Source organism: Cyprinodon tularosa, unplaced genomic scaffold (assembly GCF_016077235.1).
Source record: "Cyprinodon tularosa strain WSP-4 unplaced genomic scaffold, ASM1607723v1 ctg2, whole genome shotgun sequence".
Lineage (NCBI taxonomy): Eukaryota > Metazoa > Chordata > Actinopteri > Cyprinodontiformes > Cyprinodontidae > Cyprinodon > Cyprinodon tularosa.
Window position 1 is genome coordinate 1,289,850 of NW_024038733.1, and position 23,153 is coordinate 1,313,002.

The 23,153-nt window shown below is 38.1% G+C and overlaps 2 protein-coding genes across 7 annotated transcripts in view; one reads left to right on the plus strand and one right to left on the minus strand.

The window, feature by feature from the left end:
* Positions 1–1,669: 1,669 nt before the first annotated feature.
* Positions 1,670–10,206, plus strand: flot1b (flotillin 1b). The gene is made up of 13 exons (XM_038284285.1): positions 1,670–1,780; positions 3,233–3,283; positions 3,657–3,732; positions 3,883–3,973; positions 5,821–5,964; positions 6,058–6,177; positions 7,689–7,784; positions 7,880–8,032; positions 8,113–8,294; positions 8,380–8,425; positions 8,530–8,667; positions 9,905–10,069; positions 10,155–10,206. Exons 2-13 carry the CDS (start codon positions 3,241–3,243, stop codon positions 10,182–10,184), a joined length of 1,284 nt encoding a protein of 427 aa, XP_038140213.1. The 5' UTR covers positions 1,670–1,780; positions 3,233–3,240; the 3' UTR covers positions 10,185–10,206.
* A 6,594-nt stretch (positions 10,207–16,800) lies between these two features.
* ddr1 (discoidin domain receptor tyrosine kinase 1) overlaps positions 16,801–23,153 on the minus strand; it is a 72,627-nt gene continuing 66,274 nt past the window's right edge. For 3 of the 6 annotated variants that reach the window (XM_038284284.1, XM_038284282.1, XM_038284281.1), the window contains 6 exons: positions 21,564–21,865; positions 21,359–21,486; positions 19,574–19,771; positions 19,217–19,484; positions 18,455–18,604; positions 16,801–17,346 (listed from right to left, as the gene is read on the minus strand). In XM_038284284.1, coding sequence (XP_038140212.1) covers positions 17,206–17,346; positions 18,455–18,604; positions 19,217–19,484; positions 19,574–19,771; positions 21,359–21,486; positions 21,564–21,865 — 1,187 coding nt within the window. In that variant the 3' untranslated portion in view covers positions 16,801–17,205. The remainder of the gene's footprint in view (positions 17,347–18,454; positions 18,605–19,216; positions 19,485–19,573; positions 19,772–21,358; positions 21,487–21,563; positions 21,866–23,153) is intronic. The other 3 variants (XM_038284283.1, XM_038284279.1, XM_038284280.1) reach the window with 1 other exon arrangement.

Below are 23,153 nucleotides of genomic sequence, written 5' to 3' on the forward strand. Positions count from 1 at the left end.
ATAAAACGCTGGGGAAAAAAAAAATCGCACACTGACTCCCCTTGGACTCCTCTCCCCCGGAAAGCTCTCCCTCTTACTCTGATTCTCATCTGCCTTAGACCATCAATGCTTGCAAAGAACAATGCACAGCATGGCACATTTTAAGGTCTGTAGACTCATTGCAAATTAAAAAGCTATATGAAGAAGCGTCAAACAGGTTCTTCAGAGATTTCTTATCGATCAAGAAGTTTGTAAGAGGTGGCAACATATGGTTTCTGTTTGGCTACCGCAGCTAAAACAGTGAAGTTTGGACAGAGGTCTGTACCACGAAGCAGGATTACTGGGTTAGTGAGACAACTTCAGGTTTATCCCTGACTTTCCGGTACCACGAAGTTGGACTCCTTCTTAGCAAGGTTAGTCACTGTGGTAATGTAGTCTGAAGGGCAAAACTGCTAAGAGGCAGGCTAGCTTTCAGGACTGATCTGAATCCTAGAAAACGCTCCAGTCAGCAGCCAATCAGCAGTTTAGAAAACAATGATGTGTCCTTTAATTGAAGACTCAATTTTATTCAGAGGGAAAAATAACTTAAATTAAACAAAATTAAAGGAACTTGAAAACAAAAAAAAAAGTTAAAACACATATGCATACATAAATATGATATTGAAAAATAGAATAGTTTTCAATTTATTGATTTATTTTGTTTTTTCTTTCTTTTTGACATATATTCTGTATCTATTTTTTTGTTTCTTTTATAATTTGAATCTTTGTGAGGAATGCTCTTTGATCAGTTCAAGCTGGACTGAGTTAGCCAGTTGATAACCACTATGGCGGTATCGCTGATCCTGATTACCATTGCTGTGGATTGGTTAAACTGGATAGACTGGAAGAAATCCAGCTAGGTTTAGGTACCTTCGCGGTATGGGCCTCTTCTTGAATGACATATGTTTTAACTGCTACGCAAAAGGTAGGGAAAAATGTGTCAAACCAACGAGAATGGGTTAACTCATTTGCAAAAGGTGTATTTTTCTGTGCTGAGATGATGAGGATGAAGACTTAGAGGTTGCCAGTTTCTTCAAACAGGTCAAAGCAGTCCATAAAAACTGTAACGTCATTGTGAATTTGTTAAAAGTTAATGTCATTGTGTTTTTTAACATGTTGTATTTTTTATTTGTAATCTTTTCATGTCAATTTCATTGTGTTTTTGAGTGTGTGATTGTGTTTCTGAATATATTGTTTTGCTTTTTTAATATACTGTTGTAGTTTCTGAATATGTTGTTGTGTGGTCGTCTTTAAAGATTTGTTGATGTGGTTTGCACTTCAGGGCCACCATATAATTAGGATCACAATCATGCTATCTTCAGTCCAAAAGACTTGGACGTACCCATTCCTAAATTTTTTTTTTTCAATTAAAGAAAATTGTATTAATTAATAAAAGAAAAAAAATTAAAAAATGTACCACCTGAGTTCTGGAAAGTTTTTCTTTAAAAGAAATAATTGCAGGGAAAACACATAATAAGATTACTACATTCTATTTCAGAAATAACAATATATTTCTGTGATTGATTAATTTCAGCTTAGCATTTTAGGATAAAAAACGTTGGAACGCCACTGCTGCTATAGGCCTGAATTTCAACAGTGCAGTTACAGGTACCACCACTAGATGGCGCCAGTGAAAATGGGGCGTGGTCACAACACACTTCCTTTTTTTCTAACAGACATTCTTCTCCGACTCCAACTGACGGTCATCGCAGTACACGCTGTTCGCAGCAGAAAGAAACTGATTTAATTACGTCCCGAAAAGGTTTGTTACTTTCTATCAACCAAATAGGAACAATTAGGGAAAAAAAAGGTTGATGTTAATCTTGCCAATAGAGATAAAGATGTCTTTTTAATCCGGTGCTGCTTTTTTTCTGTAGTAAAGTGCGTCCATATCTGTGTCGTAAAGACGAGCTTATCCTAGTTGTGAAAATAAGCTCTCTATGCTTCGGGATTTTAGATAAAATGTGGCATGTTTAAGTTTGTATCGTGCTGTTGTTGTCTCTGACTTGTTTGAACCCGACACAGGTTTTGTTTAGGGAGATGACGGATTGTAAGGAAGACTATTAGGTGGGATTGTCTGGAAGAGGGAGGAGCCGCGGCGGTTAAAAACACAGACATGGATCATTTGATTGGAGTTGACTTCTGTAAACCACAGTTCCCACCATAGCTGTGGCCTAGCAGCAGTCCTTATAATGAATAATATTAGAAATAAAGTACATTTTTAATAAAAACGTTAAGTAGTTAATTATATGTTTGTAACCTTTCTTACTGTCTTGCTACACTGTTGTTACAGTTAACTATTAGCTCTTCCTATAGATATATGGCTGAGTTTCACAATGGGTTAAAAATTGAGTTGATAATTTATTCATATGAAACAAAGGAATTAAACTTAACACTAAAAATCGACGTTAAAAGTATTTAAAGGCATAAAAACACCACTTAAAAGTGGACGAAACTGACTACTTTGATTGTTGATGCTGTTTTTAAAGCTACATTTCAGATGTAGGAGCTGATAAACACACTGATTTAAACAAATTAGATTTAATTTAGATAACATTTTTATGAGGGCAGTCTTGAAAAAAGTTTTTAATTAGCATGTGGAGTTCGGGTTTTTTTTTATGGTGTATCTGTTTAATGGTGCAGTGTGAAGCACTGCCGCCTTGCAGCAAGAAGGTTCAGTGTTTGATTCCCGTCTCTTTCTGCATGGAGTTTGCATGTTCTCCCTGAGCATGTGTTGGTTCTCTCCGGGTACTCCGGCTTCCTCCAACAGTCCAAAAACATGACTGTTAGGTTGTTTGGCTGCTCTAAATTCTCCTTAGGTGTTTGTGTGAATAGTTTTTTTGTCTCTGTGTTGCCCTGCGATGGACTGGCGACCTGTCCATGGTGTACCCGTAGACAGCTGGAGATAGGCACCAGCACCCCTAGCAACCCCACTTGGGATAAGCGTTACAGAATACAGATGGATAATCTATTATCTATTTCTTTTAGATGATCTGAGTTATCTATTATATCCTGTTCCCACCATCTAACTATCGTTTATGTGGAACTCATTGTAAAGTTTTTTATTTTATTTTTTTTATCTTAATTTTTCCAAATGCTATTCTTTATACTCTTATAAGAAGCTGCTTATTACTGTGAACCGATTAAATTATTTTTGTAGCTGACTGTTGAAGTGTTTCCTCTTTAATCAGAAATGTACATTTTACTCCCTCAGGAATCGAGATGTTTTACACATGTGGACCCAATGAAGCTATGGTGGTGTCTGGTAATGGATGCTTCCTTCTTTCCTTTAATGACACAGAATGTTTAGGCAGTCTGTCCTCTAATGTGCTCCAGTTTTCAGGGTGCCGGGATCTTGTTAAAAATAAATTATACATAGCCTCCGTGTTTACAAATGCCTTGTAGTAAAAATTGAAGCCTTCTGTGCTTATTGGGACCTAAGAATTGGATACTGGTTTTTTAAGCAGCAGGCTGAGAATTTTCCTGTTTTCTTTTCTATGCTGTGACTAATCCCCTTGTGTTGAAATATGAAGCTGAACTGTTTACTCATTTTGCTTTCTCTAGACGTTAAGCAGCTGGTTTCATGTCCTTTAATTTTTATGTTATATAATTTCTCCTTTTTTATTCTCCCTCACCAGGCTGTGGCCGTTCTCCACCATTGATGATTGCTGGAGGAAGAGTGTTTGTCTTCCCTTGTATCCAGAAGATCCAGAGGTAAACGTTTTTTTTCCCCTGTCTCATTTTACTACAGGCTGTGTAGATAAGTGATTCCAGTAAAATAAATGGAGATAAGTAAGAGGACAGAAATTATCAGAATGATCTTTTTGTTTATCTTATTCGCTGTGATGATATTTGTTTTCCCAGAATCACTCTGAACACCCTCACTCTGAATGTGAAGAGTGATAAAGTCTACACTCGCCATGGTGTCCCCATCTCAGTCACTGGGATTGCACAGGTGAGCCCTGAAATTTGTGAATTTAATACCGTATTTCCTGGATTATAGAGCACCTCACTATAAGCCGTGCCAACTAAACAAAAAAAAAAAAATGGAAATGTGTCTATATATTTACTGAACCGTCTCCCACCAAACCTGTAGGCAGCAGTAGGGGTGTAAATAATAATCGTTTTGTATCGATGCATCGATCCAACAGCCGACAATCCGATGCATCGACACGTCCGCAAGATAATCGATTCATGTTTTTTTTTTCCCTCCGGTCTATTTTTATCCATTTGCTCCTGGGCGTAATTCTCCCTCCTGTGCTGCGGTGGCGCTAAACCTATTTTGCCCACCTACCTCGCTTCCTGGTTATACTCTTGCAGCAGTGTGTTGCAGTAAGCTTGACAAAGACATTTTTAAGTTGCTCAATATGGAAGCGTGGTCTGTGCTATACGCTGTGGGTCTAGATACGGCCGAGGCGGCGAGGAAGTGGGGGCGAGTTTAGTCCGACGACGGAGGGACATGAGGTCCAAAAAGAGCGGAGATCCGGGTGGAAAAAGGATCCCAGCGTTCTCACGCACCGCACTCTTCTAGCGGGTCAAACTTCATGAGTTGTTTTCCGCAATTTCGGTCATAAAAACAAAACAAGCTGGCCTCCTGTCTGCGGCACTGTTTGCGGTCAGCTACAATTTGGGAGAGGAGCAGCGGAGCGTCTGTGGAGGGGGCGGGGACGTCTGGAGCCGAGGTATTGAATTGCACTCATTGCACTAATTTTGTGCAGTATTTTTGCAGTATTTTTTTATGCAACTTTTCTACTTCTGTTATTTGTTTCTAAATAAATGCATAACGATTTTACAGCTTTCATTGATTCATTTCAAACTTGAAACTTTGTTTAGCCTGTAAGGTCTAAAAAAAAATGTTTTTTTTAAATTAATTGATTAATCGAATCGTATCGTGGTGTATTCTTTTTGAAAATAATCGAATCGTTGGGTCAGGAAATCGATATCGAATCGCCATGATAGGTGTGATTTACAACTCTAGGCAGCAGTAAGACCGTCTACTGAAAGATGGGGCTTTGTCAGCTCTTTGTTTCAGCTCTGCAGGAGCTAAGTCCACTATCTTCATTGGTTCGGCAGCTTTATTGCAGCAAATAAATGTCAAAATGTTTGAATTCGGGACATTTGTTCTTTGTTTTTGCCTGCTGCTATCATATTATCGGCTAAATGAAAATTAGCCCCTTGTTCTTTAATTTACAACCTTGACTTCCCCTCCTGCAGGTTAGGGAGGAAAGGTCCACAGAAAAGCTGCATCTTCTTATAAACCGCGTGGTTCAAAGCGTGGGAAAAATTAGCGTCTCATAGTTGAAAAAATATGGTACTGAAAAATGCTTGCACACTCTGTCTGCTGAATTAGGAATGCAAATCACTTTGGATTCTCTTTGAGGAACTGCTCCTGTATCTGTTTTTAAGACATGCAAACCTCCTAAGGATCAAACCCTGAAAAACCGCGTTGGATTTTCATTCCACTTGGATAGTTGCATGTCGGCCTTGATTCGTCACCAAAAACTTTGATTAAATAAGCGGTATTTTTTGGTTGTAATATTACAAAACATAAAATAACATTTAAAGAATAGGATACTTTTGAACAGTAAAAGGGTTAGGTTCAGGAAAGCAAGTGATACATCAAAAAACATCTAAGGTGGATCATAAATTAATTGATTAGCTTTTTGTAAACGGTGTAGGATGTTTTTATCATGTTAAATGTAGAAACACCTAGGACATCAGACTCCTTTGATAGAAAGGTTCGATAAAAACTTTAGTTTAGCAACTTGTTTGATTTGATTTTTTTTCCCTCTTTTTTTTCAGGTGAAGATTCAGGGTCAGAACAAGGAGATGTTGGCCGCGGCCTGTCAGATGTTCATGGGAAAGTCTGAGACTGAGGTCACTCAGATTGCCCTTGAGACGCTAGAGGGCCATCAGAGAGCCATCATAGCTCATCTGACTGTCGAGGTCGGTCCTTCAGCAAATTTTCCCCTGACTTTAAAGTCACTTTGCTCAGAATGATCTATATGGATCTTTCTCTTGTTTTACTTTTTTGTGCAGGAGATATACCAGGACCGTAAGAAGTTCTCTGAGCAGGTCTTCAAAGTGGCCTCCTCTGATCTGGTCAACATGGGGATTGGGGTTGTCAGCTACACCCTTAAAGATGTCCATGATGATCAGGTTAGTAGTTTCCTGGAAGGAGCTGAAATCGGTTGTTATAGTGAGTCTAATTTAGGCTTTCAGCTTCAGTTAGTTTCCGCTCATTAAGTGGAGCTAAAGGACTTTGATTGATTTTGACCAAACTGACTTCCAACCTCTTTCAGGCCTGAGTGCTTAAATTGTAACCAAACCTTTTCTTTATTTGGTTTGACTAATCTACTGCCATCTAAATGACTAAGTGACCTCTCTGTGGGAGCATAGTGATATAAAACAAAAAGCTTTATCTTCAGCCAGGGAAACTTCAACGCTAGAAGCGTTTATGGAGAACGTTCCTTCTCTTTCTAATTGCAGAAGTCAGATTCATTCTCCCCTTCATCAGCTCCCCTTCGTTTAGCAATAAGTCAGCCCTGAATCTTTTCAAAGTTTTCATTAAATTAGAGCAAAGAGAAGAATCTTCACTTATTCCTCTAAATAATTTACAAGTTTCCTTTATCAATAGCTATTTTTTCTGAAGGATTTAAATCTTGTAACTGAGCTTCTCAAGTTTAGCTTAGTTTAACTGAATCTTCTGAACTCTTTTGGCCAGACCTTTTATTTTTATCCTTTGTAAAACACCCAATGATGACTTGTCTTTATCTACATGCTTTATCCCCCACTTTTTTCTTTTAAAACTCCTGGTGTGGCAAAAAGGTCCTTAATGGGAGATTTAACAATATTTCAACAATATTCCTTCATAGGATAACAAGGTCAACAGAAACACTCTTGTACTTAAATAGGAATAGTTTTCTTTTGTTTTTCTCCTTAACTTGAGCTGCCATTGGTGTCTGAGTTGAGCTGGATGCAGGTCTCATCTGATTATCCACAAAATCATTCTTGAATATAACGCATGTTAACATGTTAACATGGCCATGCTTGACGCCACATTCTCTAAAAAGCGTTGGAACTTCTGAATCAAAGTACATTCAGGGAAATAGGCTAAAGGCTTATAGATGCATAAGTGCCAAACTACTTAAAAGTCAGTCTACTCATCAGTGTTTTAATCACAAAAAATAAAGAGCTTTAAATTAAAAGTAACATTGAACAATTTTGTAGTATTCATTTATTTTGTGTGAAGTAGTGCTTACTGTAGATTTGGTGTAAGTTTTATGTTTTTACAAGACTACTATTCCCATGATCCAAGGCATAGAAATCAGCTGTAGCCGTAGAAAATGGAAAAACTATAGGCAGTAGATGACTGGACCCACATGTCAGCTAGATAAACATGAACCTAAAGTATTTAGAGTTCAAATTTTAATCAGTGTCTGTCTGATTTTGGAGTTTGGCCAATAAACAAACAAAGCAAACAGGAAGGGAGAACTCTCCACCACACGTCTACCCAAGGAAAACGGGAAGTTAATGATTTGATTCTTCAAAAGTCCTTACATAATCTCATGTGAAAGTATTTATGATTGTTTTCCAGGCAGTTTTAGACTTGTTTGCCTGTCATTTAGATGGTTGTCATTGTTTTCTTTCTTCTTCTGTCTGCTTTGCAGGATTACCTCCACTCTCTGGGTAAAGCCCGAACAGCCCAAGTCCAGAAGGATGCCAGGATTGGAGAGGCCCAGTATAAACGTGATGCTGTTATCAGGGTAAAAAAAACAACTGTTCACAAATTTAGTTTTTGATTAATTTTTGGAGGAATGTATCCATGATCTGTTCCCTGTGATCTGCTGTGGGCAAACAGGAGGCCCATGCAATGCAAGAGAAGGTGTCTGCTCAGTACAAGAACGAGATTGAAATGGCAAAAGCTCAGAGAGACTACGAGCTGAAGAAAGCATCCTATGACATCGAGGTGAACTCCAAGAAGGCCGAGTCGGAGATGGCCTACCAGCTCCAGGTACCTACAGCCCCAGTGCGGTTTGTATGGTCATTCATCACCTTCTGTTGCTTGAGCAACATTTAAATATCCACCATCAGGTGGCCAAGACCAAGCAGCGCATTGAGGAGGAGAAGATGCAGATTCAGGTTGTGGAGCGTACGCAGCAGATCACCCTGCAGGAACAGGAGATCACCCGCAAAGAAAAGGAGCTGGAGGCTAAAGTGAAGAAGCCAGCAGAAGCGGAGAAATACCGAATGGAGAAGATTGCTGAGGCTTATCGGTGAGAATTATGGTACAGTTTGTTGTTTTTATGGAACGGGTATTTAAATTGAGATGCTTACCGTTTCCCTTCCACTTTCGTTCAGCCTGCAGCTTATCATGGAGGCTGAGGCTGAGGCAGAGTCAATTAAAGTAAAAACTGCTCTTTATTTCATTTTCCTCGTATTATTTATTAGGTTGCTTCCAGTTTTACAACGTTAAGCTAAGCTGTTGTCTGTATTTTTTGTGTCATGCAGATGAAGGGTGAGGCCGAGGCTTTCGCTCTGGAGGCTAAAGGCCGCGCCGAGGCTGAGCAGATGGCCAAAAAGGCTGAGGCTTTCAAGCAGTACAAAGATGGAGCAATGGTGGATATGTTGCTGGAGAAACTTCCTCTGGTCAGTTTAATTCTCTCTAATGGTATAATGAAAATAAAACTGATAATTAAACCATTTAGATAAAAAGAAACATATAAAAATGAATTAACCATTTTGATTAAAAAATACAAATATTCCCTTTTTAGCTTAGTGAGCAGTATTTTGTTCAGCTTTATCTGGAATCTGAGCATCATGAAAATGACCTAAAGACATCCCTGCATCCTTTTGGTAAAAAAAAGAAGGAAAACCTCATTCAAATTATAGCTACACGTTGCAAACTCCCAAGAAAAGATGTTATGGCCCAAATTATAAACCTCTGTAGTCCTTGCGTCTATTCACCTAAAAAAATTGCATACTAATGCTTTACATCCCCCGAACTGCTTATCTAACAGAAATTTCCTGAAGGATGATGTGGATGTGAAAATGTGAGAGCAAATTATTCTGGGCCTGAGTAAATTTCACCTAAAATGAAAAAACAAACAAATAAAAAACAGACATTTACATACAAAACCTGTTACTCATGCTGCAAAGAATGACATAAACACAGTATATTATAACAGCAACATCTGGGTAACATCTGTAGCCAGTCTGATGTCCACACAACAAGCAGTTTAAGTTATACGTTTTGTGTGAAAAGAATCCTGCTTTAGAGCAATTTCATTGGAACCACCAGGTTGTTTGCTTTCATCATCTGTGCATCTTTCAGCGTTGCTCTTGCAAACAGAAACTTGGTCATATAAGTAACATTTTGCCTTTCTGATTTTTTTTTTATTATCTTGCATGCTGTTGTCAGTGGATATAAGAATGAAGTATATATTTTTAGAAGAGTCTTAGATAAAGGTCTTAACATCTAATAAGTGTGTGTCAGTCTCAGAGCTAGCAAGCTACCAGCATCCTATCATTACTAAAGAGGGAAAGCCTCCTTGTATGGAGACTCATTGGTTTATTTAATGAAAAATAACAAAGAGGATAGATAACATTATCCTAGCCCCTCTGGAAACATCTCCACCTGCTAACTCAACCCGTTTCCTATTTCTAAAAAAAAAAAGTAGTTTTCTTTATTATCAACCTTTACAGAACTGGATTTTTGACAATTTTTTAAGGAACCTTTTAATGCTCTATAAACCTTTTACAATTCTAGTGATTCTTAAGTAGTTCTTTATTAAAAGGGTTCTTTATATTTTTAAAGGTGTTTTCATTTGTCAGAATCCTATTTTAGATAAATTCCTAACAACCAACATTTCGCTTTACTTCACAGATGGCTGAGGAGATCAGCAAGCCATTGGCGAAGGCCCAGAAGATCACCATGGTGTCCAGTGGTGGCTCGGATGTAGGAGCAGCCAAACTTGCTGGAGAGGTGCTGGACATCATGACCCGGGTGCCAGAAGCTCTGGAGAAACTCACAGGAGTCAATATATCACAGGTGCTCTAGAGTGCAGTCAGTGAGAAACCCATAAGTTCTCTTACTGAACAAACTCTGAATTTTTTCTAATTTGCTCCTGATCCAGGCTACTGCAAAGTCACCACGTGTGCGTTAACCGGAGGGATCATCGGGTCATCCTCCTTGTTTCTGTGTTAAATCAGTTCATCAGTTCCTGTCTCTGTGTGTTTTCATGCACTTCTTTCCTCTTTGTGGTCTCTTTTTCTTTCCGTGATCGCTGCCGCTATGCTTTCTGTTGATATCCACCTCCAAAACATAAGAATGTGGTTTTGTGTCCATCATTGTCATAGCCACACTTTAGCTTGTAACTTAAAATCTCCTCAGATCTGCTGCCTTTTTCTACCTGATTGTCAATATGCAGCTTGTTTGGCCTGTGATTGTCCTCATAGGTCCTTCAAAGGGACTGGGCCATAAGCTCTCACCTTTCTGGTAATAGTGCCTTTTAATTTGGTACAGAATGCAAAGTGCTTTACATCGTTCAGGGAGCCCCAATCACACCTGCTGCTGCCATCAAAGGGCCGTCCTATCACTGGAAGATCTGCTGTCTCATTAAAAACCCCACTGTAAACCTTTGGAGTCAGATCTCACCTATCAATTTTTTTCATTCATGTAGTATATATATTTTTTGTAATACAATAAATTTTTTTCTATTTTCAGAAGACAGTTCTGCATGCATGTTAGTCGTCTTATGAGTAAAAATGCTTAACACAGTTAACCAAAAATCTGTTTGTTCTGCAGCTGGAGGGATTTCTATGTGAAGATGTTGCTGGGGGGGGAAGTGTGAGACTGAACAGGTTCTGGGGTTTTCCTGTTTGATGCATTGAAAGTGTTTGATGGTTGGAGAAGAGCAAGTGTTTATCTCTGCAGAAGCATCTTTGTCTTTAAAGTCATTCTTAAAGCTGTTTGATAACCAATGCTGACTAATATCACTATTTACACCTCAGCTTCAGTGTTTCACTGCCTGGAGTTTAAATTACACTGGATTTCTTTTCTTTTTTTCAATACTAATTGTATTAATTTATACAGTTAATACAGAGTATTTAGTATTTACAGATTTTAGCTGAGACCCGTTCTTCTCTAACTACATCTGTATGTTAGAAACAGATGTTTCTGTATCTGATTTAATATTCTCCATCTTCCAGACTAACTGGCCAAAAACTTTGTTTTTATGCATTTACTCATCTTACCTCCAAAGTGCCTGGTCAAGCTTCCTACCTCTTTAGTTAAGCTCTTTCCTTTCTAAGTGAATGTCTACCTAATTACAGGTTATTAGTCATTACTATCGAAGGCTGTAGATGCAAATTCTTGTTAATATTCCTGTGAGGAATGTTACAAAAACATTTGTTGCATGACTACACATTAAAGTGAATCATATTTAGTGTGAAAATGCTCGTATTGAATATTCAATCTTATATGTATTAAAGTTTTAATAAAATGTTTAATTCACCAACAACAAAAAGGTTTTGGTCTATATATTTCCGTCAGGTGTGGGACAGTTGGAGGCTGCTTTGTTTATTTGAAAAGGGTTACTTTAATAAAACATCTAGAAAAATAGAACAATGAATGAGAGCTTCAAGGTAGCAAGCGTTTCTACAGAGACAACGGAAAGCCCAAATGCAACAAGAGTTATCTATATATTAATAAAGACAACTGATTATGTCCTTTGAATATATACATACTGTAAAAATTGGTTTCCAAGACACAAAGTGATGAAATTAGACATTGGGGACATATTAGACTAAGTAAAATGGGAAATACAACCACCTTCAATGTTACGGTTTATGTTTAAAGAAAAATGTGTTGGTCTTCACCAGATTTTAAAATGTGGTTAATGTACAATAACGTGGACACATCCTTTATTAGACGGAGTTGAAACAAAGTATCATATGGGAGTTAAAACTGAATGTAGGAGCTTAATAAATACACCTGTGTGGTTGCCTTTTCTATCTCCGCTTCAGTCTCTTTGAACCCCAGTCAGCGTCAGCAGATGGACGCTCACACTGAGCCTGATTCTGCTGGAGGTTTCTTCCTGTTAAAAGGGAGTTTTTCCTCTCCACTGTCGCTACAGGCATGATTAGTGTGAGGGTTTGCTAAAGAGTCAATGAGTCGATGCAATCAGCTGATTTCCTTGGATAGAAAACTGTATCAGTTTGACTATGATCTGGTTGAGTTGTAAAATGCTTTGAGATGATGTGTTGAGAATTGGCGCTATATAAATAAACTGATTTAAATTTAATTGTGTGGTAGAGAATACATTTACAGTTAATCATCACTAACTCAGTATGGAAATTGTTCTGCTGCTGAGAAGTTAGGGCCAAAAAGGTTAAATCGCAGATTTAATACAGAAGTCCCAATGCCTAACTGAAGCTGTAAATAAATATTAACATTATAAGCTACTGTGTAAACCTATCAAGATGAGGTTTTACTGCCCTGAGAGAAGCATGTTTTGTTTTTTGTTTTTTTACAAATCAGAAGGTTAGTTAGCCATCTGGTATAGTTTTGAATCCCTCATTCTATTTTATTTAAATTATTTCATACTGTACAGCTTCATTAAACACAAGAAATGCTCTTTGAAATGTGATCAGAATAAGTATGGGATGGAAATCAACATAGTTATCTATATCAACTATATCAACATAGTTAATCTCTTCTGCCACAGAGAAAATGGGCAGCTTACAGTAGTTCAATCTTTGCACTTGGGGAAAAAAACAAAAACAAACTGCTGCTTGAACAAATGACCACAGTAGAGATGTGTCAGGATAATGCACCAGATTGGAAAAAATGAAATTAAAATCAGCAAAAGCAGCGCAGCCGTATACTAACAGCCAAGTCTGACAGGACCATAGAAAGTCTTGTGACAAGCCACAGGACTCACAATAACTCTTAAGTTATGAGTATTATGGCTTATTATTAAAAATATATTCTAGATAATGTGTGTTTTAAAAACTGACATTGTTTTGTTTTCTTACAATTGGCTTACATGGAGAGAAAACTGCAAACTACCCGGTATGTTTAATCTGCTGTTTGAAAAAGGATCAGTCTGTCTACCCCTTCACTACTGCTTTTAAGGGCTGAATAATCATGTAAGGCAGAATCTTTCAATGCAGTGATATGTACTGTGATCAGGCGCTGAGTTACCATCAGGCAAAACTAGGCGGATGCCTAGGGCCCCATAAAACTCTTCATGGAGATATGGTTAATACAGTTATACTTATTTGTGCACATATTTTTTTTATTCAAATAATTTGCCTTAAAGAAAGTGTATCTTGAGTCTCAATTACATTGGATCAGTCCATTTTACTGCACATGTGCACAAAAGAGCTAGGGAGACAGCAGCAAAATGGACAAAAGAGGAAAGCAGAAAGCTTTTCTCAAAGCAACCAAAAGTGAGTAGCTTCTCACTGGGGGAGGGGCTAGCAGAGGCTACAATGATCTGGACACCTGATGGGGAGGGTCCTTATTCTGGAGATGCACCACTTTAAAAACAATCAGCATTAATTGGTCATATTGAAGTGGGCTTTGAAATTAGCTTGTTTTTGTTGACTTAAATACAGCATTTAAGGCAAAAGGGTGAAAATACAAAGGCTATAACAAAAAGAGGGGGGGAAAGGGACAAGGAGAAAAAAAAAGATCAGGAGAGAAATTTGAGAAGAAGGAAAAAAGACGATGATGAAAGGGAATAAAAATACAAAGTTTGGGGAAATAAAAAACTGCTGTGTAAACTGTTAACATTTCAGTATTAAAATTTTTTGTGTGTTTTCTGGGGGCACCATGCATGCCTTAACTTGGGGCCCCAAATTTGTCAAATCAACCACTGGTTAGGATAAATCAAATCTATCTGCTGTCATACAAAAGTGGTCTGAAACATTCGTTATTAAATATACAAAAACTTAGTTGGCAATTTTAAAACTAAAACTGACTAACTCATGTTATATCTTATTGTTTGGGAGGGTCTTCTTGTCTATGTGGCTCTCTGAAATGCACTTCAAAATTATAAATCCTCTTGTTTGAGATCAAGAAAATGTCTACAGGCATTAAACAGGAATCAGTCCTCCTTTACACTCTTTTAAAGTAGATAAGTGCTCTTAAAACCCTTTTCTGAAACAGAAAAAACATTTTGAGTCAGGACCATAAACAGGAAGCACTTCCATATTTGGATGATGACAATGCTTCTGTGATGTCCAAACACGAGGCTGGTGGTTTTCTATGACCCAGATTAAACTGAGAATGTTTTGTGGTCAAAATGTTCTTTTGAATCCCTTAATTAGGGTGTTGTTTTTTTCATGGTCGAAGCTAATACACAACGACAACATTTCTCTTAAGCTTTTGCTACTAAAGGTGGTTCCACAAGGTAATTAACTCCTTTTACTTTACACACAGCTTCTTCATTATAAATATTGATATATTATGATTTTGTTCATTTGATGAAGAAATCTGGTGAGGACCAAAAACAAATGTCTCTTTATACCCAAAACCTTAAATTGAAAGCAAGCATAGATTCTTTCTATTGTAAGCATGCTTAAACGAATGAACTACAGTGTATTAAAATGAATCAAATGACACAACCGTAGACAATCACTAAACATGTGTTACTCACAATCAGGATGATCTCAGTACTGATTTACAGTGCTGTACAGACAGTAAGGTAGAAGCACTGGTTCTACCTTGGTCAGGTTAAACATGAAATGCAGAAATCCACTTTCAAACCAAAAATCAGGAATCTCCAGAATCCCCCGTTTGAATAATGCCATAAAAATTACAGTGATATAAAAGGAAATTATATGATCAGTAACATCTCACCTTACACAGATTGTTGTTTTAATCCAGAACGCCATTCCATGTTTTTAAACGATATATTTTACATCTAATGGTTTGGCAAAGCTGTGGAGGGTTTACAGATTACAGTAAGTCTCATAAGTTTTTACACCACCTGTGAACATGCCAGGTTTTTGTGCCGTAAAAAATAAGACCATGATAAATCCATTTCTGATAGTCTTCCACCTTATTGTGACATCATACATTTTCTGCAATTATATTGTAAAAATAAATTTGTTGGGGGAAAATAAGTGAAAAAGCTGCAACATTTTAAGAAGCACCTTTTAAATCATTCTTAGCATTCAGTGTACTTAAAATCAGCAATGAATCAGATGAACTGTTACAGTCCTAGACATTGGATGTTTCTTTCAAATCAATGAAAAGACAAAACAAACTGGTCAATGCGGCCAAACAAAGGAGCTGCAGGAGGTTCTTGTAAAGGAAAATTTTGTTCAAAAATGAAATTTAATGAGGTATGAACTTTGCTTTCTATAATCTATTCCTGAACTCATAGTAATATTATTTTCTTATAATTTAAATGCCATTGGACATCTATATGTAAAAAACATAATTCCAGGTGAGTCTGGAAAAAGCAGGCATTAATATCTCCAAATGTATCACTGAAACACGATGGAGGCAACATCATGCTGTGGGGAAACTTTTCTCTTAAAGTAAGGTATTTAAAATACTTATAATCACAAGTCAGTTTTAAATTGAATACACAGGGTTTGCTAACAAAGTTAAGATAGGAAACAGAGTGAGTCCAAGCGTGCATCTAACTCAAAACATATTTTATTGGAAGAAAAAGCAAGTTTGGGAATTGCCCACTCAGGACTAAATCTGGCAACATATTTATGTAGTCACTTTAAGGGGAGTGTGGACAAGGGATTTTTAAAAATCAAAATCTGATAAATGAACTTTTCCAAAGGAGAGCGGACACATTTTTCCAAACCAGGATGTGGGGTTCTGATAGAGGCCGACCAAGAATACTGAATCCAGAAAGTGACTCAAAAGGTGCTTTAAAAAAAAAAACATTAAAGGGTGTGCAATTATACAACCAGGGTTATACAGCTTTTTATGCTTCATAAAGTCTTTCCTTTCAGATATTTTGGTTTTCAGTGGAAGTGTAAATGATAAAAGCCAATTAAAGGTGGAAAACATTTTTAAAATGATTCATCATATTATTTTTAATGTCACAAAACAATGGAGTGTAAAGGTTTGTCATGCATGTCCTGATAATGTTCGCAGCATTTTTGTGAATATCTGTAGGTAGATTCAGGAATCATCATTCAGACACATCACAGAAGTTTCATCACAGACATGGAAATTGCATGGAGGGTAAAGTGCTGCTGATTTGTGGAATTTTAAATGGATCCTCTCTGACTGGGTCACAGTCAAAAAGGGTACAATATAATATTAAAAAGAAAGAAAAAAAAAAACATCCAATGAAGTGCGTAAAAACAAAAAAAATTCCCAGAACATTGTCTCTCGGATAAAAATTCAACTTGATTTATTAATTTGAAGCTGCAGACTCTCATCTTCTGTGGCGTTTTCCTCTTGTTTAAGAAGTCTGGTCTTTCTCTCACACAGATGGAGGTCAGATTGCTCTTTAACTGTTCCTACGGTTAAAGATGGCAGACTTGATGTATTCACATTGCAGAAAGGGGAGCTGCTGCTGTCTGGGCCACAGACTTTTACTTATCCACAAACACCGTGGATGTGGGTCACTGGGCAATAATGAGGGGCTGAGATAACGAAGACGTAAAAGTAGGCCGAAGGGGGTGTAGCTGGGAGTAAGCTCACTGAGTTACAGTGCATACTCTGTATGGGCTATAAATACTAAGACAATCCCTGTGTGCTGTATCACCTGCAAGCAACAGGTATGCAGTATGCAGGTTCAGATATGCAGACAGGAAGAACATTCACCTGCTAACCCACAAATTAACTGGAAGTTTCAGACTTCAAAATTGTTTTTTGAGATTGTGATTAATTCATTGTTTACTCTACAGCACTGAATCACCAGTGACACAATCTCTCCTTAACTGCAAAGAAACCTAAACAAGTGAAAACTCATTTGCATACTAAACCCACCACCATTCACTATGAAATGTTACTGCCCCCTGCTAAAAGATGTCTTTGGGGGTCTGAGGTGGAATTCAAACCGAACCAGCGGTGTCTCAGCCCCATCCACCCAAAAAGTACAAAATACAAAAGCAAGAAAGCCCTCCTCCCTGTGAACACACCCTCCACCACACCACTTCAGCATGAGCGCTCAAGTTGACTGTCTTCCTATCGTTCCTCCATCAGACCATGTTCATGGCGTCCTCGGTTAGGAAGGAGTGGATGTAGGAGAAGGAGGGGCGGAGTTTGCAGTCTCTGTTCCAGCAGCTCAACATGAGCTCATAGAGACCCTGAGGACAAACGGCAGGCTTGCTCAGATACACCTGAAAGAGAAACACAGGGGTTTGATAAGCTTCTCACCTGCTCAAGACTGGATTGGGTTGTGCTGTGTGAGGACCAGAATCAGGCAATCTTAGCTTCATTAGCTGTGATTGGGGATCCGTTAGTGAATCAAACAATGAAAAACTAAATATTATTCAAATAGTGCAAATAGAGGCTATAAAGAACATTAACCTCCTCTTTAAATAATTTTTAGGGAGTAATTACACAAACTTAGGTTCAATTTCTATAGCCACATTTCAGAGAAACTACTAAATTAGAACCAGTCTGCAAGAATAAATAGTTTTGAGCTTTCTTTAGTTTTATTTTTTTTTTTTTTTTTTTTAATTCTGTTGTGATTTTATTACAGTTTTAAGTTTTACCATTTGTTAGCTAATTCCTTTTTTTTTATTTTTATTTTTTTATTGCTATGTAATACGACTTGCATACTGGGGGTTAGACTAAAAACAGAAACAAAAAAATAGAAATAAAATGTCACAAAAAGACAAACTGACTGCCATACCTGCCATCTGCTGGCATAATGCGGTACAAAGAAAAAGAGCAGCCAGAAACTACACCTCATATTAATGCTTTATGATAAAGACACAAACACTAAATACATTCTTTTTGAAAGTTAATTAATATATTTTTTGAATCTAGTTTGTGGCATTTTGTTAGTTTTACTTCATGATAATAAATGCCAGTCTGACAAAATGAGGTTGACTAAAGAAAGTATCAGTGAGCCAAAGTGAGAAGCCCTTATTCATAGATGGAGAAAATGTGGAACATTGGAGGACCGACCCAGGAGGCTACAACAAAACCCAGAAGAACATCTAATGCCCAGCAGGCCTCAGGGTTTTTCAGTGTCGATGATGCAATGGTAAGAAAGACAAAACAAAGACTTGTCATATAGGAAAGATGCTTCTAAGGCTGAAATCCCCCCTGTCCATAAATAAACCTAAAACATCTTGAAAATCTAATACTTTAAAGAAAAAAAGTAGAGTATTCTTACAGAGTCAGATAGCTTTTAAAGAACCAAAGAGTTAATTCCAGCCTTTGTTTTCAAAGCTGTGTTCATGTTGTGAAGTTTGCATAACTTTGTGAGGAGCGTACCTGTCTGCCCTGGTCTCTGAAGAACTCCCCTGCATTGTCTATGACTTGTTCATCTGTGAGGTTGGAGTACGGCTGCTCCTGACAAACGCTCAGCATCTCCCACAGAGTGACACCAAACGCCCACACATCACTGGCTGTGGTGAACTTACCCTGAGGACACACACCGACGCACACATTTAAACCTCTGCCTTTATCATAACAAACTCCATTACCGTCACATTTAGACACTTCGTTATCAGTAAAGGGCAGTGTGCTACTCGGGAATAAAACATTTAATAGGTTCATTTCACATGTGAGGACTATAATAATGAATATCTGATGTTTTTAGTCCATTATCTTTTTTTTTTGTATTTTTTTTTTGTATAATTTCACTATTAACTGACCAAAAAGCCTTGACCTGCATTTATAAGCTGTGAATCTCGAGAACAAGAAAAAGTGATAATTCTACAGAAAACTATGGAATTTTACTTTTTAGTAGGTCCTGAAAATTATGGAAAATAATATTGACTCATGTATCCGTTCAGATATGGTCTCTCATAGGACAACAAGGAGACACACAGGACTGACAACCATGCAGACATGCACACCCAGACAGAATATATATATGGTAGAACATAAAAGGTCCATAGAGAGTCTAGGTAAAGTTTGAACACAGGACCATCCCGCTGCAAGGAGTATTTAAGTAGGTAAAATGGGAGGGAGAACTCAACAAATTAGTGTCAGGAAGACTCAAACTACCAACAGGTATGTCTGCCTGCTCACCATGAGGATGCACTCCCAGGCCATCCACCGTATGGGCAGCACAGCTCTGCCCTGGATCCTGTAGTAATCTCCAGCGTACAGGTTTCTACTCATACCAAAGTCAGCTATCTTTATGTGACGCTCTCCGCCTCGATCCTCTCCGCTCTCACCCTTCTCTCCACCGACCAGGCAGTTACGAGTGGCCAGATCTCGGTGCACAAAGTTCAGGGAGGACAGGAACTTCATACCTGATGCAATCTGACTGGCCATGGAGATGAGAGCTGGATAACTGAGGAACAAAAGGGAGACGGTAAGAACTGTAACAAAAAAATGGGGATATAAATGGTCATGGGTGTAAATTTAAATGGTTAAAGGTACCTGATGGTCGGGGTGTTGAGTGAAGGCCCAGATTTGTCCAGCAGAACACGCTGTGACAAATACTGGTTCAGGTCTCCACACTCCATGTACTCAGTGACCATGCAGAGCGGGTCACTGCTCACACACACTCCTATCAGCCGGATGATGTTGGGGTCTTTCAGGCGAGACAAGATCTTTACCTCCTTCAGAAAGTCGTTCCTAGCAGTAGAAATGAAGAGATGTAGAAAAAAACATACTGCATTCAACAGTTTTTTTCTTCACTTTTAAGAATCAAAGGTCCGACATGAAGTTCTAGCTTTCTACACTTTTGTCCTTATTGATTTGCTTGTTAGGTCAATATGTTTGTGCAGCTCTGGTTCTTGAAACCTTCACACAGCCCGCGTTTGAAAAGCCTCACTCATAATAAAACTACAGAGATTCAGATATTTTTTCTTTGTTTGCCAAAAACATTGTATTAAATTTCTTACTGAACTAAACTCAACGTTAGAGTCTTTATTCAGGGCAGACATGTCACACCCTGTTCCCCCTATTAAAGCTGCTTCACATCAAATCCCAGTACGCTTAAGGCCAGAATTCACAAAGTTCATTTATGGCCTCTTTCTCTAAGCTGCTTTTCGTTTTTGCCTTTTTTCACTATAGGTAACTAATTTAAGATTTTAAAATAGATCTTTTGTCTGAGAGCTAGAGGCTATCCAGTGTTTACCGTCATGGCCCAAAAACTCCAGATGAAACCTGCCTGAGATAATCCCTTTAATTAAGTCAGCCACCTTTTTTACATCACTAGATCAGGATTAGTTTTTTTCTTCTTTAGAAAAAAAATTGGATTATCTAATGACATTTCAGTTTTATTAAAAATCCATCATTAAGAAACACCAAAACAATTCCTACAAAATAAATGCAACTGCTGTGGTTTTGTAATGTGTGCTTTAATTTTTTAAGTGATCAAATTTTCGAAGAATTGCTAACTAGTAGTCCAGGACTTCCCGCTTTCATGAGGGGATAAGGTTGAATAGAGGACTCTGGAGGACCAACGGAGTCTATAGAATGAGAAATAGTCAATTATATCTTTTGCATGCTCAGACCTTGACAAAGGTCATTGCAGGACGGTGCTGTTGTATAGAAAATTGGTTTAGCAGAACAGCTACCAATAGATCCCCAATGGTTTCACTAAAAACATCTATTTCTAAACATTTGTCCTGTTCACCGCTGCATAACCTCTCAAATAAAAGGTTTGATTTATTTTTACAAAAATGAGCGTGAGCTTATGTTTCTTCAGGCTTCCAAAAGGGTTATCTTTGTCTGCATATTAAAACAATGTCTGCATATCGACATTTAAATCCATGTAATGTAGAACTTTTATTAAAATTAATCTTCTGTTTTAAAGTCAGGCATAATCTTATATTCCTCATCCTGCGGAGGCAAAACCTTTACAAACTGCTTTAGTTTAACCAGGTTGGAAATATGTGAAATAATGAGTAAAAATTGCTCCAGTTTTTGGATTGGATTGTATCAATTTCTACTCCTCTAGTGTTCAGTGGTGTATTTTACAAATAAATATTTACTTATTTCCTAAATTATTAAAATAAAATGAGTTAATTAGCATATAAAGGATATACACAGGAAAAAGGCTGTTTCTGTACTCTAGACATATTGCATAAAAATGAAGAAAGCTTTCAACAGTGGCATCATTTTTTTACAAAATCCTCCTTTTAATTTGATCCTTAAATGTAGGGAGAAGTGCCGTAGTTCAGTGAAGTGAGAAACTGTGGGAGTGATGACACAAACCTGGCGTTTTTGGAGGCGTCAGGTCGCAGTATCTTCACCGCGACCAGAAGAGGGCGACCTTTCCTCACATTAAAGGGGAACTCCAGGATTGGGAGGTCCAGAGGGTTTTCAATTTCACACAGGTGGACCTTTGACACCATAAAAAAAAAAGAAATCAGACGCTGATAGAGAAAGGGGATACTTAATCTGTTTTTGTTAGTCTCACCTCCCCAAACTGTCCCTCCCCCAGCTTCTCCTTGAAGATGAGACACTGGCGTGGCAGCTCCGGCAGCGGGAGGGCGTCGGCTCCAGGACTGGAAGAGGCCAGGGCAGGTACTGCGTAGGTGTTGTTGCCGCTGACCCCCTGCAGACTTACAATGTCTGCTTCGGCATAATGTGGGACACTGGGAGGCAGTGGGGGGGAAACCGGTGGAGACAGAGATGGATAAGGAGGGGATCCAGGGTAGGGAGGAGGCTCTTCATGTGCTGGAGGGAAGCCCTTCTCCAGGTCCAAGTCCAAACCACAAGCTGGAGACAAGAGGAAAAGGCAGACAAGGTGGATGCAATGATAAGATAACCAAGAATATCCAAGTGATTCGAAACAGAAACAGGACCAGAAAGCCAGACAACTTGCTTTAAAGGGATAGTTTGGATTTCAGCTGCATATCCAACATTTACTGCACATAAAGCATTAAAAAGAAAATGGATCAAATCTAAGATGATTGAAAACAAGTTAAAAAACTTATTCCATGGAGTCAGCTCTCCTGGCCCAGGAACAGGTCGTTGATTAGCACAGAAGGAACATATGATCCTAAGCACAGCTGCAAGCTCATTCATCTACTGGAAGGCTGAGCTAAAGCCGAAATTATGCAGAGAAGCTGTCATCCTTCAGAAATATGGACACACCCCTGCACATTGTGAAGGATTACAATTTTGTAAACGTATTCCCCACTGCGGTCTCCTCCAGTCCGGTCAGTACATCAATCATTGTTTCATTAGGATAGTCCACAGTATATATTCACTCCCTAGTGACTTTTTTTTTTCCAGTGAGCGCAAAGATAATATATAACTTTATTAAATTTATACAAGACATATTCCTGCAACTCCCTGCATGCTTAAAAGGTATGAAACCCTTTATATTGAACCCACCTATGCTCATTTACAGCCTATTTCGCTCCAGATTTAAAACTAAATTTCAACCTGCATTTTCACTCACTGATAAAAAGTAAAACACCTTGAAAAGATAATGATTTTATGTTTGATAGCAGCGACTCCCAAAAGGTTCAGACAGCACTTGAGTCATGGGCTTGTAAGGAGAACAGGAGCTGAATACTAAGTTGTTTTACCTTTGAAATAATGATGAGCCTGATATGAGAATTTTTCAGCTTTAAATCAGATGAAACTGTGGCCAATGGATCATATTACCATGGATTATACAGATAACTTTAATAAAGGTGACATATTTACGATAATCTGGAAGGAGAAGCAGGAGTTGCAGCAGTGGCTGGGCTTCCTAAGACAACTTATTACCCATCTGCCATTATCAATTGAATATAACTGCACTGTATTATAACAAGGATCAAAACAGGATTATTGGGATTAATCTTCCTGAGTAACAAACAAAAAGCTGCACTGACCTTGTTTTGGAATTGCTTTGCTAAAGCACCTTTTTGAATTGACTCTCATAGCAACCCATATCCTACGGCTGATATTTCTCCACTCTGCCTTTCAACTGATATCCATCTCTTTCAGATTGTGAGGATATATCTCGTCCACAGCAATCTTCAACTAACACTACAGGTTTCTTTCTAATGTG

Coding starts and splice junctions, on each gene's coding strand:
- flot1b (XM_038284285.1), top strand. CDS start 3,241: ATGTTTTACACATGTGGACCCAATGAAGCTATGGTGGTGTCTG. Junction 7,785..7,879: donor AACGTGATGCTGTTATCAGG/GTAAAAAAAACA, acceptor GTGGGCAAACAG/GAGGCCCATGCAATGCAAGA. Junction 10,070..10,154: donor CAGGAGTCAATATATCACAG/GTGCTCTAGAGT, acceptor CTCCTGATCCAG/GCTACTGCAAAGTCACCACG.